The sequence below is a fragment of the Myotis lucifugus genome, unplaced genomic scaffold (genome assembly GCF_000147115.1).
Source record: "Myotis lucifugus unplaced genomic scaffold, Myoluc2.0 scaffold_23, whole genome shotgun sequence".
Lineage (NCBI taxonomy): Eukaryota > Metazoa > Chordata > Mammalia > Chiroptera > Vespertilionidae > Myotis > Myotis lucifugus.
Genome location: NW_005871071.1, coordinates 3,062,625 through 3,084,272, shown reverse-complemented (window position 1 = coordinate 3,084,272; position 21,648 = coordinate 3,062,625). Strand labels below are relative to the sequence as shown.

General features: G+C 39.7%; 1 protein-coding gene across 1 annotated transcript in view; it reads right to left on the bottom strand.

Annotated features, from left to right (window-relative positions):
* Window positions 1-21,648, bottom strand: part of RAB27A (RAB27A, member RAS oncogene family) — a 68,700-nt gene that overhangs the window by 22,150 nt on the left and 24,902 nt on the right. Inside the window, exon 5 of the mRNA XM_023751631.1 lies at window positions 3,302-3,474. Within this exon, the coding sequence (XP_023607399.1) occupies window positions 3,302-3,474 (173 nt within the window). The remainder of the gene's footprint in view (window positions 1-3,301; window positions 3,475-21,648) is intronic.

Genomic DNA, 21,648 nt, shown 5'->3' with positions numbered 1-21,648 from the left:
AGCAGTGGAGGCAAAACAGGTTTGGAGCTGCCCCTAAAATCTCATCCCCAGAGAGCTGAAAGCTGCGTGTAAAGCCCCATTCCCAGGCCTGGTCTTTATGTCACCTGCCTCAGAGCTTGCTCTATGAGAATAACGCTATCCCTTGGGCATTGTTGAAAATAATCAGCATCAAGTATTTAACATTACACTTACCAAAGGCAAAAAATGCCAGTTGGGGCTAACAAAAAATCTAACCAAAAAGACTTAAAAAAAGAAAAAACAAAACAGGAAATGAGATGTCTATACAGAGATTTGAAAAGCTCCAAAATATTCCTTGTTATATATTAGGCCATGCTCATGTTTAGGGCTGTACATATGCCCAGGAAAGATCTGAAAAAGCCCTAAGCTCACTCCTCTGGCTGACCTTGAGGCTCTTCTCAAGCATGAAGTGAAGGCTAAGACAGATTTATAAACCATCTACTAGAGTATTAAGCACATGTCACAGCACACACACATATACACAATGCAAGCCCTATCAAAATTTCAACTAGGTTCTTTGTAGAAAGTGACAAACTGACCTTAAAATTTATATGGAATTCCAAGGAATTCAAAACAATCTTGAAAAAATGAGGACTCATACTTTCCAATTTCAAAAGTTACTACAAAGCTACAGTAATCAAGATAAAAAAGTACTGGCATAAGGATAGGCATATAGTTAAATAGAATCAAATTGCAAGTTCAAAAATAAACCTTATATTTATTGTCAACTGACTTTCAATAAGAGTGCCAAGACCACGCAATGGGAGATAAAATAGTCTTTTCAACAAATTGTGCTGGGGCAACGGGCTATCCACATGCAAAAGAATGAAGTTGGATCCCTATTCACACTATGCATAAAAAATAGCTCAAAATGGATCATAGTCCTAAATGTAAGAGCTAAAGCTATTTGCTTATCATATATCTAATGAGAACACATCTCTAGGATATATTTAAAACTCTTAAAATTTAACAAAAAGACAACCAACTTCAAAATAGATAAAGGCAATAAAAAGTATATTTAAAGAAATAGACAAGGAACCTGATTAGATATTTCTCCAACGACAATATACAAAGGGACAATAAAGCACATGAAAAGATGATTGCTCAACAACATTCAGGGAAATTTAAGTCAAACCTACAATGAGATACCATTTCACACCCACTAGAATGGCTATCATCAAATAGATAATAACAAAAGTGGTGAGAATATGGAGAAATTGGGACCCTCTTACATTTCTGGCAATGTAAAATGGTGCAGCATCTTTGGAAAATTTTGGAAGTTTCTAGGCATATGCATAAGATATTTGAAAACATAAGTCCTCACATAAGAGATATGATAGTAAGTCCATGCACAAAAAAATATATATGAATGTTAATAGAAACATTATGCATAAAAGGGAAACAACCCAAAGGCCCACCAACAGATGAATGGATAAACAAAATGTGCTACATATATAAGTACAATGAAATATAATTTGATCATAAAACAAAATGAAGTTCTGATACATGCTACAACATGAATGATCCTTGAAAATATGCTAAGTGAAAGAGGCTAGACACAAAAGGCCACATATTGTATGATTCCATTTATATGATATGTCCAGAATAGGCAAATCCTTCCAGAATAGATGAGTGGCTGGGGGGAGGGGAAATGGGGAATGACTGCAAAAGAGTATGAGGTTTCTTTTTGGGGTGATGAAGTGCTCTAAAATTAAATAGTGGTGATAGTTGCTCAACTGTAAATATACTAAAAACCACTGAATTATACACTTTAAATGGGTGAAGCTTATGTTAAGTGAATTTTACCACAAGAAAGCTATTTTTAAAAAACAAGGTTATAAAATGGGAATTAATAAATAAATATAAGCACATATATATTAATTCTACCAACTATATGTCAATATTGAAACTTTCATAAAGATCCTATTATTACTCAGTGGGTCTGAGTCTCTAGAAGACTCCCTGGTAATGGAAGAAAACACCTATGGTGGGTAGAAGGGGATGGATGCTTCTGTCCTGAAGCCAGGGGTGCTGCATCTTTCCCAGGTAGAACATGTTCCATGGCAGGGTCTTTGTCATTGATCTCCTGACCACTTCCTGACCGGCTTCATGGTAACAGTCAATTTTTTAGCAAGAAATATAGTTCATGGAAAAAGCCATCTTCATTCCTCTGCAACTCTGACACAGCGACCTCCTGCCTTCTCCTCCACCACCAGAATATTTTTTGGTCGTGTGGTCCTTTAAAAATAAAAAATAAAAAAAATGCCTCTTGCCCTAGCCGATTTGGCTCAGTGGATAGAGCATCAGCCTGTGGACTGAAGGGTCCCGGATTCAATTGAGGGCACATGCCTGGGTTGTGGGCTTGATCTCCAGTAGAGGGTGTGCAGGAGGCAGCCAACTGATGATACTCTCTCATCACTGATGTTTCTATCTCTCTTTCCCTCTCCCTTCCTCTCTGAAATCAATTAAAATATTTTTTTTAAAAAGAGCGTCTTCCCTCACATTCTGCTCAACTTCTGTTTCCCCTGTTACTTCCCAGATCAACACCCACCACCAGCATCCCCATTCCTATCCCAACCCCACCCTCCTGTCAGCAGCGAGTTCTGCCACTTAGTGTCCACGTGGGATAGCTGAGGCTTTAATTAAGAGAAAAGTCATTAAAAATGACATCAAAGGTGGAAAATATAACAGATAAAATAGGGGTATAAGGGACAGGATGTTTTGTAGGCTTCAGAGCAATTACTGTGGACTTCAGATGGAAGATACAAGCCAAAAAGATATCAAGGAAAATTAATAAAAAGCTTCACTTTTACTTTGTCTACTGAGTTATATATGAAGTGTCCCTCAGCACAGCCTTTTCAATCACATTGCCAGGATTAAACATAACACACTTTCATATGTACGCCTTAATTTAATTTAATTTTTTAAAGATTTCAATAGATTTTTTAGAGAGAGAGGAAAGGAAAGGGAGAGACAGAAATATCAATGTGAGCAATACATCAATTGGCTGCCTCCTGAATGCCCCCTACTGGGGATTTAGCTTGCAACAGGGCATGTGCCTGGGCTGGAAATCAAACCACCAACCTTTTGGTGCATGGGATGGTGGCCAACCAACTGAACCACAGTGGCCAGAGCTGTATCCTTTAATTTTAGATTCCAACCTTTGTCGTCCTAATTCCTACAAAGTAAACTAAACAGACAGGCAAATGTGGACTCAGAGATTACATTTTTACTTTTATTTTTTTAGAGATTACATTTTTAGATAGGAGGCTAGAGAACTTACCACTCTCTTTTCCCTGAAATCAATGCCCACTGTTGTGATAAATTTGGAGTTGAATTTGCCATCTGTGTACTGGTAAAGCACACTGGTCTTCCCTACTCCAGAGTCTCCCAAAGCTAAAAACTTGATGAGGTAATCATAGTCTCCATCAGACATAATGAAGAACTCTGGTTCACCTGCAAAAACCAAACATTACAAAATATTAGACTTCTCCATACTTTAATATCCAGGTCAACAAGTACGTCTATGTAACACCTATATGCCTAACAATTCTGTGAGGGGAGGATTAGATATTGTTCTCTGCCCCTAAAGACCTCTTCTAGTAATTTGCTAGAAGAGTTGCTACTGAAATAGTAAATAACTAACAGTTCAGCTTAAACTGAATATAGTACTCTGAAGACAAAAATTCCAAGTGAGAATGATAATTAAGAAGGTAATGGTCATTAAGTCTTATATGCAGATCATTTGAACAAAAATTAATGAGAGAGAGAGAGAGAGAGAGAAGAATGTTGCAGGAATAATAACAATTCTGAGAGCATAAATGGTTCCAATTCCTCCCCCGACTCTACTTTTTCAAAGTCTCCAAGTGCTGGATCCTTGGCTTTTCTCGCCTTTTACTTGGACATCTAGGCAATTTCACTTATCCCATTCATTTTCCCAGGCCATTATAGTTTCTTCAAAGACAATGCTAAATTAGCAGGTAACATCTGGCTTGCAGCTTTATTATTATTATTATTATTATTATTATTACATGACACATATTAAATCAGACTTTTCTGGACTCTCACTGCTTACTTGGAAACTGAGTTCTAGATCTGAGCAGTCACTGCACAGAGACCATAATTCACAACAAAAGGCTCATTGACCTGTTCTTGCCTTGATATTCTAACAAGAAATGCTACCTATTCAGCTCTTTGATGTTGACTAACACAAAAGTCCACTTTAGAGAAGAAAAATTATTTTTTACCAACAAGACCTAACCATGCTTATTTTTTATCCATTGCAATCAGCACTTTTCATGATTTTTTATTATCCTCTAAATAGATTCAAACTATTCAAAATGTCAGTCTGTCTAAAAATGTAGTCTGTCTCCCAGGAAGGCTTCTCTTTACCCTCCCAAATCTAATTCCAAGAAATCCTTCTGAAAATTAGAAAAATAATCAGCTATCCCATTACCACTGACAACTCTACTTGCCCATTCAAACACATATTCCCCGATCCACACACACATCAGATTTCCTACCTTAGATGCTGCTGATTTTCTTCTCATTGTCTCCTTTTCACCCAGCCCCATGCCCAGAAACTTTACCACAATTCTCAGTATGTCCTATAGAATTATTTCCACAGATCCATAGAATTAATAAAAACCCAGGCAAGGACATTCATCGGTTCTGAAGGTTGCCACCCCAACCCCATCCTCAATTTGGTGACTCACTTTATGCTCAAAAATCCTGATTGCTGAGACCCAAGAGCCACTCCATGTACTTCCTCAGAGTGTCTGAGTGCAGACTAACTTCACATTCAGATACGGCTGGTCGGTCGATAAGGGCAGAGCCTCTACAAACATTCATAATTCTGTTTGCACACTATAAAGAATGGCATTTTACAGACGATGGCTTTCCCATGCCATGGCTTCTGTATTCACAGGTGTAGGCTGCCAATATGAATGGTATATAACAGAATTCTTCTCCAAAAGATGACCACTTGGGTACAAATAAATATTCTAGTGTATCATATCGCAGCATCTCACTTGGCTCCAAGTTATTCAGAAATAAGAGCTAAGAACTGAAAGTAGATCCAGTTAATGTTTAATCATTTTGGGGGGTCCCCCTTAAAATGAATGAGGAAGCAGAAAGCAACTCCAAATTCTGCAATGACAGTGATGCAAGAAGACACTGTGGCTGCCTTGTTTCCTCTTTACATTTAATTTGAAAAAAAGTTGGTCATTTCTAAAAGTATGTCTTTATGTAATTTAAGGTACAAAAGAAAATGCTGTCACCAATGGTATCACCATTCTAGAATTCTCTAAACCCACTTGAGTGGAATGTAGAGACAGATGAAACTATCTGTGTTGCATCAAAAGTTAATGGCATCATGGGAGAAGAATCACACGTGTAAGTCTACAGATGATCTTCATGGGTTTTGTTTTCTATTCATGCTGATAACAATACATAAGTTGGTTCCTAAACCAAGCAATCATAAAGGAAGTGTTAACAAACCAAATACTATAACCGAAAGGATAGAAATGCCAACATCAATATTCATCACAGTTTGCCTTCTTCAGACTGTACATTTAGACAATGATCTGCCTTATCTGAAAATAAATGTTCAGACCTTTCATTCTCTGGGCTCAGTTTTCTAAAGGATAAAGAGAACCCAGAAAGGTTCATTCATTTGCACAACCAAGAATACAGGCCTCCTAACTCCCAGCCCAGTGTCCATTCTAGCCCAAACTTTGTGTCCATCACTCACGTTTTTACAAATGCATGTTGGGCTTAAAAGCAACTAGATATAGCCCCAGCCAGTTTGGCTAAGTTGTTAGAGCATTGGCTTGCAGACTGAAGGGTCTGTGGTTCGATTCGGTTAGGGTGCATGTGGGAGGCAACCAATCTGTGTGTCTCTCTCACATCAATGTTTCTCTCTCTGTGTCTCTCCCTCTCACTTCCACTCTCTCTAAAAACCAATGGAAAAAATTTTCTCAGGTGAGGATTAACACAAAAAAAACAGAGCTGGGTTGAGTCCCCATGTTTCTCACATACCATCTACGCACATACAGGGGATTTAAGCCTTGTATTTCATGTTTCCATTCTATGAAAAAGAAGATAACATGCACTATCGCAAGACATTGTTCTAAGGATTGAATGGGATACTCTTTTTTTAATATATTTTTATTGATTTCAGAGGGGAAGGGAGATGGAGAGATAGAAACATCAATGATTAGAGAGAATCATTGATCGGCTGCCTCCTGCATGCCCCCTACTGGGGATCGAACCTTCGATGCAGGCATGTGCCCTGATGGGGAACTGAACCATGACCTCCTGGTTTATAGGTTGACGCTAAACCACTGAGCCATGCTGGCCAGGGTGAATGGGATACTCTTTGTGGAGTGCCCAGCACAATGCTTGGCATATCCTGGGTACTCAGTAAATGTTAGTTTATTCATTTCTCTCCATTATGGACAGAGCAGACTGACTCTGAAGTCCTAGAACAATTTCTGAAATTGCCACTGGGAAGCTCAAAACATATATTTAGTACTACTTTTAATTGTTTTTATTTTATTGTTGTTGTTTTTTTATATTGCCCTGATTTTATTTTATTTTATTGTTATAGAAAGAAAGAATTCAAGGAACCATGACCTGGAATTGAACCAGCAACCTTTCAGTACATAGGATGATGCTCAGCCAACTGAGCCACACTGGCCAGGGCTCAAACTGTATAGCACAAACGATTGCTGACTGGCTCACAACAGTTTGCTGAGTCAACAAGGATCACTTTCAAACTACTTCTTTTTTGGCACGTTCAAATGATTTTCAATTCATTTAAAATAGATATGTTAATTTCAAAAGTTATGATCAGCTTAAAAGCCGATTCAGATTTGTATGAAACATGGCAATCTGTTCTAACAAACTCATACTTGTTCAAAAGAATTTGAATGGTTCATACTAATTCAGAGTGAAAGAGTTGAGTAAAAGAGGTTCTACCTAGAAAACCATCTCTGACTGATCTAAAACCACCCTGGTTAAAACCAGACAATCAAAATTATTTGGGTCTGGGTTTTGTTTGTTTGTTTGTTTGTTTTATTTTTTGGTTAATTCTCACTCAATAATATTTTTCCATTGATTTTTTTAAGAGAGAGTAGAAGGGGAAAAAAGAGAGAGAGAGAAACATCGATGTGTCTCTCTCACATCGATTGGTTGCCTCTTGCACATACACAGACCAGGGCCAGGATCAAACCTGCAACCCAGGTACATGCCCTTTACCGGGAATCAAACCAGCAACCCTTTTGTGCACAGGCCGAGGCTCTAACCACAGAGCCACATCAGCCAGGGTTATTTGGGTCTGTGTTGTTTTTTTAATGTATATTTTTTATTGTTGATAGCATTGTAGATGTCTCCCATTTACCCCTACCCCCTTTACCTCCCTCCTCCCAGCCTCTACCCACCTTCCCCAGGTCTTCACCACCCTATTGCTCATGTCCATGGGCTATGCACATGGGTATATAAGTTCTTTGGTTTATCTCTTCTCGTCCACCCACTCCCACATCAAAGTATGTCAGTCTGCTCCATGTCTCCATGCTTCAGGTCTTATTTTATTGGTCAATTCATTTTGCTCATTAGATTCCACAAATAAGTGAAATCATGTGATATTTGTCTTTCTCGGATTGGCTTATTTCACTTAGCATAATATTCTCCAGGTCCATCCAGGCTGTCCCAAAGTGGGTCTGGTTTTGATAGCTCAAATTGCTTCAGACTGCTTTTAGCTAGCTCTAATAAGTTCAGATCCAGAAAAGCAGGTTCTGACTGGCTCACAGAAGGTTTGATTGATTCAGAATATATTTTACTGAATCAAGCTAGTGCTGACCAATTAAATCCATCTCTAGCTGGGTCATTCTTGCTCTAATTTTATCAAACTGCTTGTAAATAGTTCAAGTCATCTATAAAATGGTTTTTACTGGCCTACACTGATAAAAATTGGTTTAGAACAGTCCAAATTGACAGATCAGATGTTCAAACATTTCAAGACTAGAAATATAACATAAGAAGAAGCAGCAGCAAAAGCAATGATTTGTTGCTTTAAACTTACACTGAACCAACAAACTTAAATTTTTACTTATAATTACCCCAATTGTAATTAGTCTGTACCCCAAAATTTATCTCCACCACAGTATAGTTTCTTTCTACACTTGAACTGCTTGTACAGTAAACAGTTTGGGAGAAAGGAGTACTGGCAGAGAACACTCAATAAATAATTGGGAAAGATGAATAAACAATGGGGAAAAGATTGATGAGTGACAAAGGCTTCCTTGGTTGAGAAGTCACCTCCCATTTATCTCATGGACCTGGCAAAAACACATCAACCCATGATCAGACAATAAAATAAAGAGTTCAGGCCTGGCCAGTGTGGCTCAATTGGTTGAGCTTCGTCCCAAACACACAGCCCTAGAGACAGCCCAGTTGGATTCTCAGTCCAGGCACTTGCCTGGGTTGCCCAGGTTTCAGGCTCAATACTCAATAGGGGGCATGCACGAGCGGCCCATCATTGTTTCTGTCTTATCAATGTTTCTCTCTCTCCCTCTCCTTTCCTCTCTCTCTCTCTCTCTAAAGTTGATTTTAAAACATATTACAAATATATAAGTAAATAATAAAATAAAGAGTCCAGTTGGGGAAACTTAGCAAATTAGGGGGCTATGTAGTATTTGTCCTAAACTGGCTACAGTGACCAAGCTGATCTGGGTTAACAGAGACCAGAAGTCTAAAGAGTAAGGAAGCAGCAAGGAAGTAAAAGGAGTCAGGGGTAGGCAAGTCTTCGAAGTGACAAGGATTTTTCAGGGTTTGGGCAGGTTATTGATGGTGACAGGCTCCTTATTTGAACTTGTGGTCCAGAGAGTCAAAGCCTGGAATTAATGGAACTATTCCATCTTTCAGCAGAAAATAATCCTAATCCACAGCAAACGACAACCCCAAACCCAACCTGCAGTCCCACATGTGGCTGTCTCACCACTGCTGGTCACCACTAAATGAAGATAACTATATGTGAAGGTTCGACTGCAGGTAGGTTTTCATATAGAACCATCTTCACATAAAAAAATTATTTTTGTTTCTTAATTTTGTTACTCAAGTCTCGAGTATTGTTACTGGGGCCTGTTTTCCAGAAAGGGAAAAAGAATTAAAAAAAAACTTCTCAATAATATAAATTATGTTTTATGTCAGTATTTTAGAACAGAGAGGAAAACAGTAAAAACCTAGTGCAGAATTTGACATTTGGGGCACCCAAACATTATTTTGTGCCTACCATTTTCAGTAAGTACGCCAGCCTATGGATGCTTGGGAAGCCAGTCATCAAGGCGTCCCAGTTGCATTGCTCTTGCTAAAAATGGGTCAGAAGCCTAGGTCAGATGTCCATGGGCCAACCACTTCACCTGCATTCGTACAACAATGCTCATCATAGCCCTAGAGGCAGATGGTAAATACCACACACACTTCTCCCTTCTGAAGGATGTCGGTGCCATTCTGTCACAGATGGCACCATGAGGTGACGAGTAACTGGGTCTTGGGCAGTCTATCCACATGTTAGCATGGGCTCAATTCAACATATTGTTGAAAGAGAAAATTGGAGGTCTATTAATTCTAATGTGCATCCACTTTCTTATTTTAACTTCTTTTTAAAATTGGGGTGCATCTTACATTTCACAGTCTTACAACTCACGATACCTTGCAGTTGCTATTAAATCAGGGGGCACTGGAGATACAGTTGTGTGAAAATCTTTGATTCGTGTCCTCTAACAAGATCAAGAATGTACCATCAACACATGTCAGGTATGAGGAAGCACAGCAGTAAACCTACCTCAGATGGCTGTTGTGAGGATTGAATTAGCATATACATATGAAGTACCTGGCACATAGTAAGTCCTGTGTAAGTATTAACTGCTATTAGCATCATCATATAGCAATCTAGCTTCTAAGGAGCAATATGCAGACCATAGTCCTTTCCTAGAACTGTCAAGAAAGAACTGAGTCCTAAAATTTAATAAGATAAAAAATAAGGATCTGTGAACACTTGAACCTGAGGTCATTTCTTTAAACTCTGTAAATACCTTGAAGAAGTAGCATGTAAGTACCTCAAGGAAATGTCTCCTAAAAAGTCGAGAACGCCCCAATTTGGGAGATGCAAAAGACTTTCTTATTCAGCTCACTTCTGTCTCTCCTCCTTATACAAATATTTTTTCAAAGTGCTCTCCACCCTCACTCTCATCAGATTAACAATAGAAAGCAAGGAACACCCACTTCCTCAACATGTACTATGTAGTGATAATTGCCTCGTGAGAGAAAGTCAATGATCTTCCTTATTTAAAAAATAAAACATACTTAATTGGTTTTTCAGGGAATACGATAGAAGAGAGTGGTAAAGATCTACTTCTTGCTCTTGCTTTCACACACACACCATAGCCCAAATTCTCCATGAAGCTTCCTATTAAAGTCAATCATAGACTCCAACCTTTAAATATCCTATCAAGGCAGAATAATCTCAAAACTCCTCCAGATAGCTCAGCCATTTCTTAAAAGCCAAAATTTCCCTCTGTTGCCCATGGGATTGGATGATATTAACTGAACTGAGCAACTACCATAGGCCATAGACAGTACTAAACATTCATGATTTTACTTTATCTGCTTATGATCCTTAAAGGGAACTTAATGTCTGTACAAGACTTACACTGTAAGAGTGGTGTTTTCTTAATGTGATGGCAAGTAGGGTGGGTTCAAATTCTGACTCTTTGTGTAATGTGGTCCAAGTTCTTCAAACTAAACCTCCATTCTTTCAACTGTAAAAATAGAGATAGCATTACTAAGCTCATTGGGTTATTTTAAGAATTAAGTGACCTAAACCACAGAAAGTTTTAGACATTGCTTGGTTTATGCTAAGCATTCAATAATTGAAACTTGTCTTTAGCCATACTAATAGCCTCATCAAGTTAATATTAGCAAGGCATGCAATTTTATAACCCATTCTTAATGTAACCAGTACCTGAACCTTTAGAAAAATCAGACAGAAATTCAATTTAGGTGTAATAGTTTATGAGATCCCTATCCATCACAAAAGCTACCTTAGCATTCCAATCTAACAATGAATTTTATCTGTATGATTCTGGGCAATTTCGTATCTGGAATTTTCATCAGTTGAATCCTCTACTTTTCAGAATAGGAAACTGAGGTCCAGAGAAGGCGAGTGAATGGTCTAAAGCAGTGATGGCGAACCTTTTGAGCTCGGCGTGTCAGCATTTTGAAAAACCCTAACTTAACTCTGGTGCCGTGTCACATATAGAAATGTTTTGATATTTGCAACCATAGTAAAACAAAGACTTATATTTTTGATATTTATTTTATATATTTAAATGCCATTTAACAAAGAAAAATCAACCAAAAAAAATGAGTTCGTGTGTCACCTCTGACACGCGTGTCATAGGTTCGCCATCACTGGTCTAAAGTCAACCAGTTGGTTAGATAATGGGGCTGAGCTAGGTCCTATGTCTTCTAAATTCCAATCCTATATTATTTTCTAACACACCAAGATTTTTATTTTATTTGTTTCCCCTCCTTCAGAGCCAAGAGCCTCAATTATAGTTGCTTTGATTCAGGAATCAAAACTTTTCTAAAGAGACATTTTACAATGTACCAACATACGGTACCAGCAGCCATGGTAATAAATTGCTTTCTGACAAAGCTTTGGACACAGAGATGTTGGAATGAAGGACCTGTACTTCTGCCCCTGAAGTCCCTCTATCACAAAACCCTTCCTTCTGATGGGTTCCCCTAAGGAGAGAAGTCATAAACTGAGGGCTTTATCTGCTTCTTGTTGGTCATAGAAGATCCAAGAAAAAATAAATCTTGATGCTTGTACCATATCCTAAAAATCCTAGTTTTGTGTCTTTCCTATGGTTTCAAAATGGAAAGAAAGTAGAACAATTTCGTGAATTTTTTCTTTTCCCTATAGTTTTGTTTGGTATTGAGCTTGATATTTTTCTCTCAAATCAAGATTATTTTCTCTGGTGCTGCCTTCAGTTTTCTATAAAAGTATTACTGGCTCTCTCACTTGCTCCTTCAGTCAACAAATATTTATTGCAAATATTTATTGAACGGCTATTCTGGTGCTTGGTGCCAGAGTACAACAGGGAGCCAATATTCACTATGGAAAATGCATTTTCTTGCCCTGGCCAGTGTTGCTCAGTTGGTTGGGCTTCATCCTATGCACAGAAAGCTAGCCAGTTCAATTCCCAGTCAGGGTACATACTCAGGTGGTGGGTTTGATCCCCGGTCAGGGTGCATACAGGAGATAGCCAGTCAATGTTTCTTTCTCACATCGATGTTTCTATCTCTCTCCCTTCCTCTCCCTTCCTCTCTCTCTCAAAAGTCAATAAAAACATATTTTTTAAAAAGATTTTTTTAAAAAAAAATTCATTTTCTTATTTCTTCCCTACTGTAGACCTTACACTTTTAGCCATGCCCCGATCTAAGTTCTCCTGATGACTACACCTGCTTCTTTGCATTTTCAAAGAAGCCAATTTTTATGAACATGTTAATCTTCCCTCACACATAGAGTACAGCATAACATCAAAATTCACATCACCATGTTGTTTTCCCCTGCAGATACGTGCACACGCCACATTTTTGGCATTCATGTGAAGGTACAAAGGGAATAAAAATGTAAAGCTCAATGGAGAATAAACAGCAAGTTTTGAAAAGAGAAAATGAGGTATATTAAAAAGAATTTTTTACTGGAAAATATTTTCCATTTGTGAGAATGATTATAAAATAGTACAATGTCCCTACATAGTTCATGGACTTCAATTGTCTTCACCTGATTTCTGTGTAGAAATAGGCACATGTGAATATAGCTATTACTTTTCAAATAACAGCATGTAACAGCATTTTTGAGAACTATATTGCCATATATTCTTTCAAACACTTTAATGTCCCTTTATCCAGGGGTGCAGTTAGAGAAAACATTTCACATACCAATGATCTGCATAGAACTATAAAGTCTATCCGTGTTTTTTAACTTTAATGTTAAGAAGCAGTAGGCTTTTCTTGGTTTCCTATGGCACCATTGTTGACCCATACCTGGAATTCTGGAGGACACATATAATAGAAATAGCAGAAAGGGGGGAGAGAAGTCATACAGAGTAGGACAGGACAAAAGAGGCATTTTATAACATACCAGCATATCAATAGAGGCAACTTGTGTTTACCATTGCAATTCCTGTACCCTGGAGTGAAACACATCTACTTTCACTACAAACACAAGATGTGTGCTGTCCCATAGTGGGGCTGTTCTTTCCATAAGAGGAGACAGCAATTGGAATCCAGCTCTTCTTTGTCTCCTTATTGAAAGATGAGTTTGAGTTGTTGAATTCAGAATATTTTATTGTAACTGCGTTAGACTGTCACCTGCAACCTGTGACTCATAAAGGCATTCCTATCACACAGAGTTTCATAGGTCTATCCTTAACAGAGAAAGGAGATGTTCATGGATAAAAACTGACAGGACCTAAGTTTGCATACCTTTTAGCCTAATATGTATAAATGTGCCTGTGACATAGGAATATTCCACTTCCCCATTTAAGCAAAGTGAAAGACTAAGTTCTAGTAGATGGTGATATTGCAACATAGCAAGTTATGCAGAGAACAAATAAATTATCTGCAAATACTGTTGAGTTAAATGTACATTTCCAAATGTATCCTCATTTGCAAAAGCTTCCTCCAGACATTTGCAAATTCTTCATAAGTATTAAAGAGAACAGACCAGGATAAAGAAAAAATCAGCATTCACAACCCTGAGTTGACCAACTATTTCTGAAATGTTACCATCACCTCAGTAGGTGACCAACATAACCCAAGAAACAAATAGTACAAACAACTATACATTAGGAAATAAGAGGCACTAGAATAATTCTTGAAAATATTCTTCTGGATGACCACTGTCAATGACTCAAATGAGATATTGGATCTTTTAAAAAAATTTATGGAGACCACTGATTCATTTACTCAAAAGATGTTATTTGCTGCCCAAGCCTCTTCTACAATCAGAATATGATTGTTTATAAGAATTTATGGAAAGTAAACTTACCAAAACATTGGATGTTATATTACTTACAGTTTGTAACAAGTACCTCCTGTTTTATAGACATAGGTAACAGGAAAAAAAGGCACACTATAGAACATGCCATTTGCAAAATACAGGCACTACAGTAGCAAAAGGTGTGGCTGTTTGTTTTGCTGAGTAACACCTCAAATAAGGTGGAAGCACCCCCATTATAGACACAACCATGTCCCTGCAATGGAATGTCCAACCCATGGCCAAATGTGCTTCTAATGACACCATGAGGCAGGGACGTCTGTAAGAATTCAACAGAAGTATAAAGTCAATAAAGTCTACTCCCACTCAGTGGTTGTTCTTTGCGAGCACATAGAAGACAGTGATAACAGGTGTTGGGGTCAGGGTCTCCTAAATCCAAATAACAGGATACCACCACCGACCCATGCAAAATGAGCAGCAAAATGCCTAATGGAGATACATGTATCATACCTCTCTTATTATTACAATGGATTAAGGCTGCAACACTGATCATATGGCTTTAAGCCTGGTGTTTTTTCCTCTATAGCTTAAAATCTCTGAGAATAAACTAAAAATATTTTCCAAAAGTGGAAGAGGAGGAGTGACTGGTTAGCAGGGGGAATTCTGGCATTAACAAGCTCTGAAGAGGTCAAGTGACAACCTCAGAGTGCCACCAAACTCCCGGGCCTGAGACTCAAAGGTGAAACTATTGGGAGTGACAGTGATGCTCCCACATCCAGGACTGTGAGGACAAGTAGCACTCGAAGGACTTGCTATTAGAACATTTCAACGTTGAAAAGCACAGAACACCTTTCCATTTGTGCCCTAGAAATGGAGTCTGCCAAGCTTTGTCCTCCTAGAACACGGGACATACATGAGAAGACCTCTGACCAACACAGCCTGGCTCCCACTTGCATCTCAGCTACCTCAAGTCTTTCGTGTGCTGCAGTTCTGGAAAGGTGTCAACCTGTCCAGGAAACACACCTAATCAAGAAGCAAACCACTTCACTTTGTGAAGGAGCAATGAGGCCTCTTTCAGTCCAAAAAAAAATATTAGGATGAAAAATAATTATGAATTAGAAGAAGCAAGAACTGTTGAGGATGACTGTCCAAATAATAAAAATAATTAAATAAATATTCCTGAGTTGCAGTAACTGGGGAACAGAGGGACTCCTTTATCACTGCCTTTTTTAAAATATGAGAATATGAGTTGACAAGAGAAAAATTCTGAGATGTTCTACATTAAATTACAGCAGGCTAGAGAGTGAGAGAAAGAGACAAGAGTAATTAGTCCTGCCTAATGTGGATCAACGGTTAGCACGTTGGCCCATGCACTGAAGGGTCGCAGGTTCAATTTCTGATCAAGGGCATGTACCTGGGTTGTGGGTTCGCTCACCTAATGGACAAGGTCTAATCAGATATACTTCCTATTGATTCTCAAGAACTCTTTCCTTGTTCCACCTATTCAGTATGCAGAAAGTTAGACTGTTTGCATTTCTATCAGCAGCTGTTATAGAATGGGGTGTGCCTTGGGTTTACTTATGCAAAAGAACTGAGGAACTATAATGTACTTGCAGCCATCCAGCCAATTTCTAAATCAGCCTGTCGGATCACAGTTAGCTTTTTCGTTATTGTTGCTGATTGCTAATTTTCTTGCATTTTGTTTAGTAAATGTGATCTCCAGAATATCCAATTTTGTGAGTTAAGTTTAGTGAATGTCCCATGATTGTTATTGTTTTTTATGGAAATAAAAACTCTTATAGTCAAAGTAGTTACCTATGCGATTTAGACACCTCCAAATTATGCTGCTTTGCTAAGTTATTTGCTTCTGCCTTTAGTGCATATATGTTACTTGAAATGCTTATAAATGGGTCATTAATTGAAAAGGCTTAATTTGCACTAGCCTTTTCTCTTTTTCCTTCCTTTTTAAAAAAATTCAGAGTAGATTCACGTGTCCATTCTTGTGAAAATATTTAAGAAAGTGCTGTGTCATTTACACTCACTAAATGACAGCAAGGTTCCAACACATCTGTTCGGCCCATGTTTGCTTTCATACTGTTAGGATAGTCAACTGAGCAATAAGGAATGAACACAATATGTTGCATCATAACATTTTATTATGGATCACGGTAGAGATGATTTTATGTTTGGGGAGCTTCTTGTTTGGCTTCTATAAATATGAGAACTACTCTAAGTCCATAGCAAGTCAGTGTCTTCATAGCCAGCTGGATGTTATTGTGTAGGGTCTCAGAAACCTGCATAATGCCATTGCAGCAAATCTTACTGCCTCACAAAACCGCTCTGGTTCAGCTGATTGCACACATTCTACAAGTTTCTCTAAGTGAAATCTTACATGGCACTCCAACATACAAAATAAATGAAAGTAAAACCATCCTGATGAAAGGAATGAAAGTAAGACCCGCCCCCCCCCGTACCCACACACACACACACACGCACACCTCCAAGGCCTGTGGGCACAACAGAGACCTAACAAGAGCTCCATTGTACACATTTGGAAAACCAATACACAAAGCTCTACATTCAACCTGGCTCTGAATCGGGTCATTCGCCTTCAACTTTGTACCCAAACACTTCCTGTCTACCTAAACACCTTAGATTGACAACTCATTTACAAGGTCTCCCAGGCTTTTTTATTAAGCAACTAGAGGCCCGGTGCACAAAAATTTGTGCACTCGGGGGGGGGGGGGGTCCCCCAGCCCGGCCTGTGCCCTCTCGCAGTCTGGGACCCCTCGGGAGATAACGACCTGCTGGCTTAAGCCTGCTCCCGGGTGGCAGAAGGCAGGCCCAATCCCTAGGTGCAGCCCCTGGTCAGGCTCAAAACAGGGCCGATTGGGGAGTTGGGGCACCGCCCCTTCATGCTCAGGGTAGGGCCGATTGGGGGGTTGCGATGCCACCCTCAGTCACACTCAAGGCAGGGTCGATGGGGAGGTTGGGGCACCGCCCCCTGTCACGCACAGAGCAGGGCCGATCAGGGGGTTGGGGTGCTGCCCCCTGTCACTCACAGAGCAGGGCCAATCAGGGGGTTGGGGCGCTGCTCCCTGTCACTCACAGAGCAGGGCCCATCAGGGGGGTTGGAGCTCCGTACCCTGTCACACACAGAGCCACAGGGCGATCAGGGGATTGGGGAGCTCCCCCCTATCAGGCACAGAGCAGGGCTGATCAGGGGGTTGGGGCGCCTTCCCCTGTCACGAACAGAGCAGGGCAGATAGGGAGGTTGTGGCCCCGCCCCCTGTCACACACAGAGCCACAGGGTGATCAGGGGATTGGGGAGCTCCCCCCTATCAGGCATAGAGCAGGGCTGATCAGGGGGTTGGGGCGCCTTCCCCTGTCACGAACAGAGCAGGGCGGATAGAGAGGTTGTGGCCCCGCCCCCTGTCACACACAGAGCTGCAGGGCGATCAGAGGATTGGGGAGCTCCCCCCTATCAGGCACAGAGCAGGGCTGATCAGGGGGTTTGGGCGCTGCCCCCTGTCACACTGATCCCGGTGCCGGGAGCCTCGCTGCTCTGCTGATCCAGGTGCGGGGAGACATATTACCCTTTTACTATATAGGATAGAGGCCTGGTGCATGGGTAGGGGCTGGCTGGTTTGCCCTGAAGGGTGTCCTGGATCAGGGTGGGGGTCCCCACTGGGGTGCCTGGCCAGTCTGGGTGAGGGGCTGAGGGCTGTTTTCCGGAAGCGGGTGACTGAAGCTCCCAACCGCTCCTTTTTTTCTTTTTTTTTTTTTTATTCTGGGCCAGCTTTAGCTCTGAGGCCTCGCTGCTGAAAACATCGATACAATGTTGCGGTCCAACTAGCTGAAGCCTGGCTGAATGAAAGCCAGTTTCTGGGGTTTTGTTTAGCTTATTTGCAACATAGTACATAGTTGCTTAGAGTTGCAGCTGAGAGGCCGGCAGCGGCAGGTGGGGAACGTTGGAGTTCGCCGTCACTGGAGCAAGCAAGCCTCCCTGCTCACTTCAGTGCATGGCTGCCGGCCGCCATCTTGGCTGACAGTTAATTTGCATAAGGATATGCTGATTAGCCAATGGAAGGGTAGCGGTCGTACGCTAATTACCATGTTTCTCTTTTATTAGTGTAGATTCCTAAAGGTGCCACCTCTCAGATCTCCCACACTTACCACAGTCTTAGGGCTCTTCTCATCTGGGAGGGAAATCTGAAATGTGTTGGGTGTTCCTGGTGAGAATTCCAAGAAGGGCAACCTGGAGTTTGGAAGAAGTCTATAGGACAGAATCTCGGGGACAATGATCATTGGGCACTCATGGGGAAGGAAGAGCTGGGGGTCTAGGGCTGAATAGCCCTGGGAAGATCTAGACCAAACTGGATGGAAGTGAACCAAGAGGCAGCACCACCCCTTAGGACAGGAAACTAGCATCCTTGAAAAAGTGAACTGTCAGAACGATATTTATGACCAGCAACACTGGTTATCTTTTCCTGTATCTAAATGGACACACTGAGGCCATTAGAAAATATATCCAGCTCAGCTGGCATGGCCCAGTAGTTGAGCATGGACGTATGAACCAGGAGGTCATGGTTCGATTCCCGGTCAAGGCACATGCCCAGGTTGTGAGCTCGATCCCCAGTAGGAGGCATGCAGGAGGCAGCCAATCAATGATTCTCATCATTTATGTTTCTCTCTCCCTCCCTCACCCTTCCTCTATGAAGTCAATAAAAAAAAATTTTTTTTTAAAGACAAGATATCCAGATTAGTCTTGATGGACTAACGTATACTTAGGTGGAACCCTCAAAAGTCAAGATATTCTTTGAAGAACATAGCAAACTTAGAATAACTGAGAATACATTATTTTTTTGCTATGTTAGAAACCACTTTAGACTAAATTAAAGCACAGAATATCATAGAGAGGCACAAAATTTTTTTAATATCAATGATAGAAAAACAAAATTATCTCTACTAAGTTAATCTTTTTCTATGAATTCAGAAGAAATTGCTTCTATTGTATTTTATCCACAAAACCCCTTGAACCAGCTTATGACTATGTCATGGGCAATGGTTTACAGGCATACTTTGGAGATATTGTGAGTTTGGTTCTAGAATCACTATAAAGTGAATATTGCAATAAAGTGAATCACACATTTTTTTTGGTTTCCCAGTGCCTATAAAAGTTATATTTACACTATATTATGGTCTACTTAGTGTGCAAATGTATTGTCTATAAAATGTACACACCTTAATTAAAAATACTTTATTATTTAACTATGCTAATCATCACCTGAGCCTGCTGGAAAAATGATGCCAATAGACTTGCTTGACACAGAGGTGCCACAAACCTTCAATTTGGAAAAAAAAATTGAAATTTGTGAAGTGAAATAAAGTGAAGCTCAATAAAATGAGGTATGCTTGTATATAAAAGCTTTGCTATTTAAAACTCCTAGAAAGTTACAGGAAAGAAGAAAAGGGCATAGGGCAGATGGGAACAGAACGACCTTTCATGTTGCCTAACGGAGCTGACAGCCTTATGTAAAGGTGGCATAGAACCAATTCCAGGACTCCAGGGGTTAAGTATAAATGGAGGTGCCAGACAGGTGGCCAAAGTTACATCAAAGTCAAACACAACAAATTAAGGAGAAGTTCAAAAAGGAGAGAGGTGGCTTATGGATTTGGAGGAGAAGGTTCCAGGAAATCAGGAGGACAGCTTGCCATACAGACTAGAGGGACCACTTACTTAGGTCAGCAGAAATAATAACTAGAAAAGGCCCAAGTAGTTGTCACTTCATCAAAAGTCAAAGAGATTCTCTTACCTTTGATAAAAACTAACTGGAACTTTAAGAAAACATAATCCGTGGGGAGTATCTATGGGAGGAGCCAGGGCTTATGGAAGTTCTCCTACTCCATGTAATTCTGAGAACTCTACAGGAAGAACTCTGTTTATAATAAAGCTCGATAGTTCTAACTTCACCTTCCTTTAACTTCCTTTTCCTTTATATAAATACTCCTTCATCTTGGCACACGGAGAGTGCGCATGGCTTGCCATGTCTGCAGGCACTGGGTTGCAACCCTTTCTTTTTCCAGAATAAATTGTTTAGGTAACGAAACACCTAGTTGATATTATTTTTCAGCTGACATCTAAGTCAGGGCAACTTACTCCATCCACTTGCTCTCCCCTATCCTTAGCCCATTCAATCTCAGGCTCCCCCTAATTGCTCCAGCCAGGTTCCTTCTGCCCTGGACAGATAAAAAGCCAAGCATCCAAGTTAGAACTTGGTCCTCCAAAGCAGTACCTTGTCTTTGTCATCAGCCAAGCCTGAGATAAGGCAACTTTGTGAACCAAGCCCCTCTTCTCTGAATGCACTTCTGAGTAGAAGGCTAAGAATTCAGAGACTAAAGTAAGAGGGCAATACGATCACTCAGAAAGAATCTAGAGGGGCCTGTTTAAAAAAAAAGTGGCTAAAGAAACTTCATTATAGATTTACTAACACAAAATAAAGATTATGTGTTCACAGAAAAAGCATGAATCAGCAAGAGAAGGAGCCAAGAGACAAAGAAAGTTACAGACAAGAGGAGCATAAAGCACAGGAAAAGAACACCATGAGATGTTAACGTCCACGAGTTTATAAGACATTGATAAGCCACAACTTGGGGAATTTTGTTTTAGTGCTGGAAGGGAATTAAAGAAGCGTGATATTAGAGAATTTTTAATGAGGATGAAATCAGGGTCTATATACGAGAGAGGTGACTGCAAAGTAATGGAAAAGGTTTTATAAGCCACTCACAAAAATCTATAATCATGGCTTAGGAAGTTCACTTTTTAAAGTATAAAGTTAATCTCCACATACCAACACTCTTAATTGCCCAAGTTTATAAGTTGAGTGTTTTGATCTCAGGGATTATCTTTCCATTTTAAAAAATGATGTTATCAATGTATCCTTTTAAAGTTAAACTTGCCCATATGTATTTGTACATCACATGAAAACACAATTGGCATATAGCTATCAAGCAATGAAAATAAACTAAAACTTCTAACAATAAAGCCCAATAATGTTAATCAATTTTCCCAGCAATGAGAAATAAACTTAAAAATTCATACATAAATATCCAAGAAAAGTTTTTACCTGTTTACATGTTAGAGTCTACTGCAAAGAACATAATAGAGAAAATCATTCTGCATAGAAATTACAAGCAGTCATTTGAGATAATCTCCATTAATTGCTGGTGCCTCTAAGCAGCTGGGATACACATTCCTTTAGCTCCTCTAAAATATTTCTAAACTATGAACATTCTGACACAGGAAGGAGTAGATATTAAAGTTCTATTACTTCTAATCTAAAAGGTCTTGATCTTATGTTCTCTGGAGAAGACAGAAGCTCATAAAAGAACATGTGTACACGTCTACTATTAGGAAATTAGTTTCATATGCATTCTAGTAGAGAACTTTTACACTTTTGTCTAGATACAAAATGTTTATGAACTCAAGAGATATAGTGTGATTTTTCAAACCAAAATCTGAGACATGAGGTCTGCCAGTGGGTTTTTTGTGACCCTTT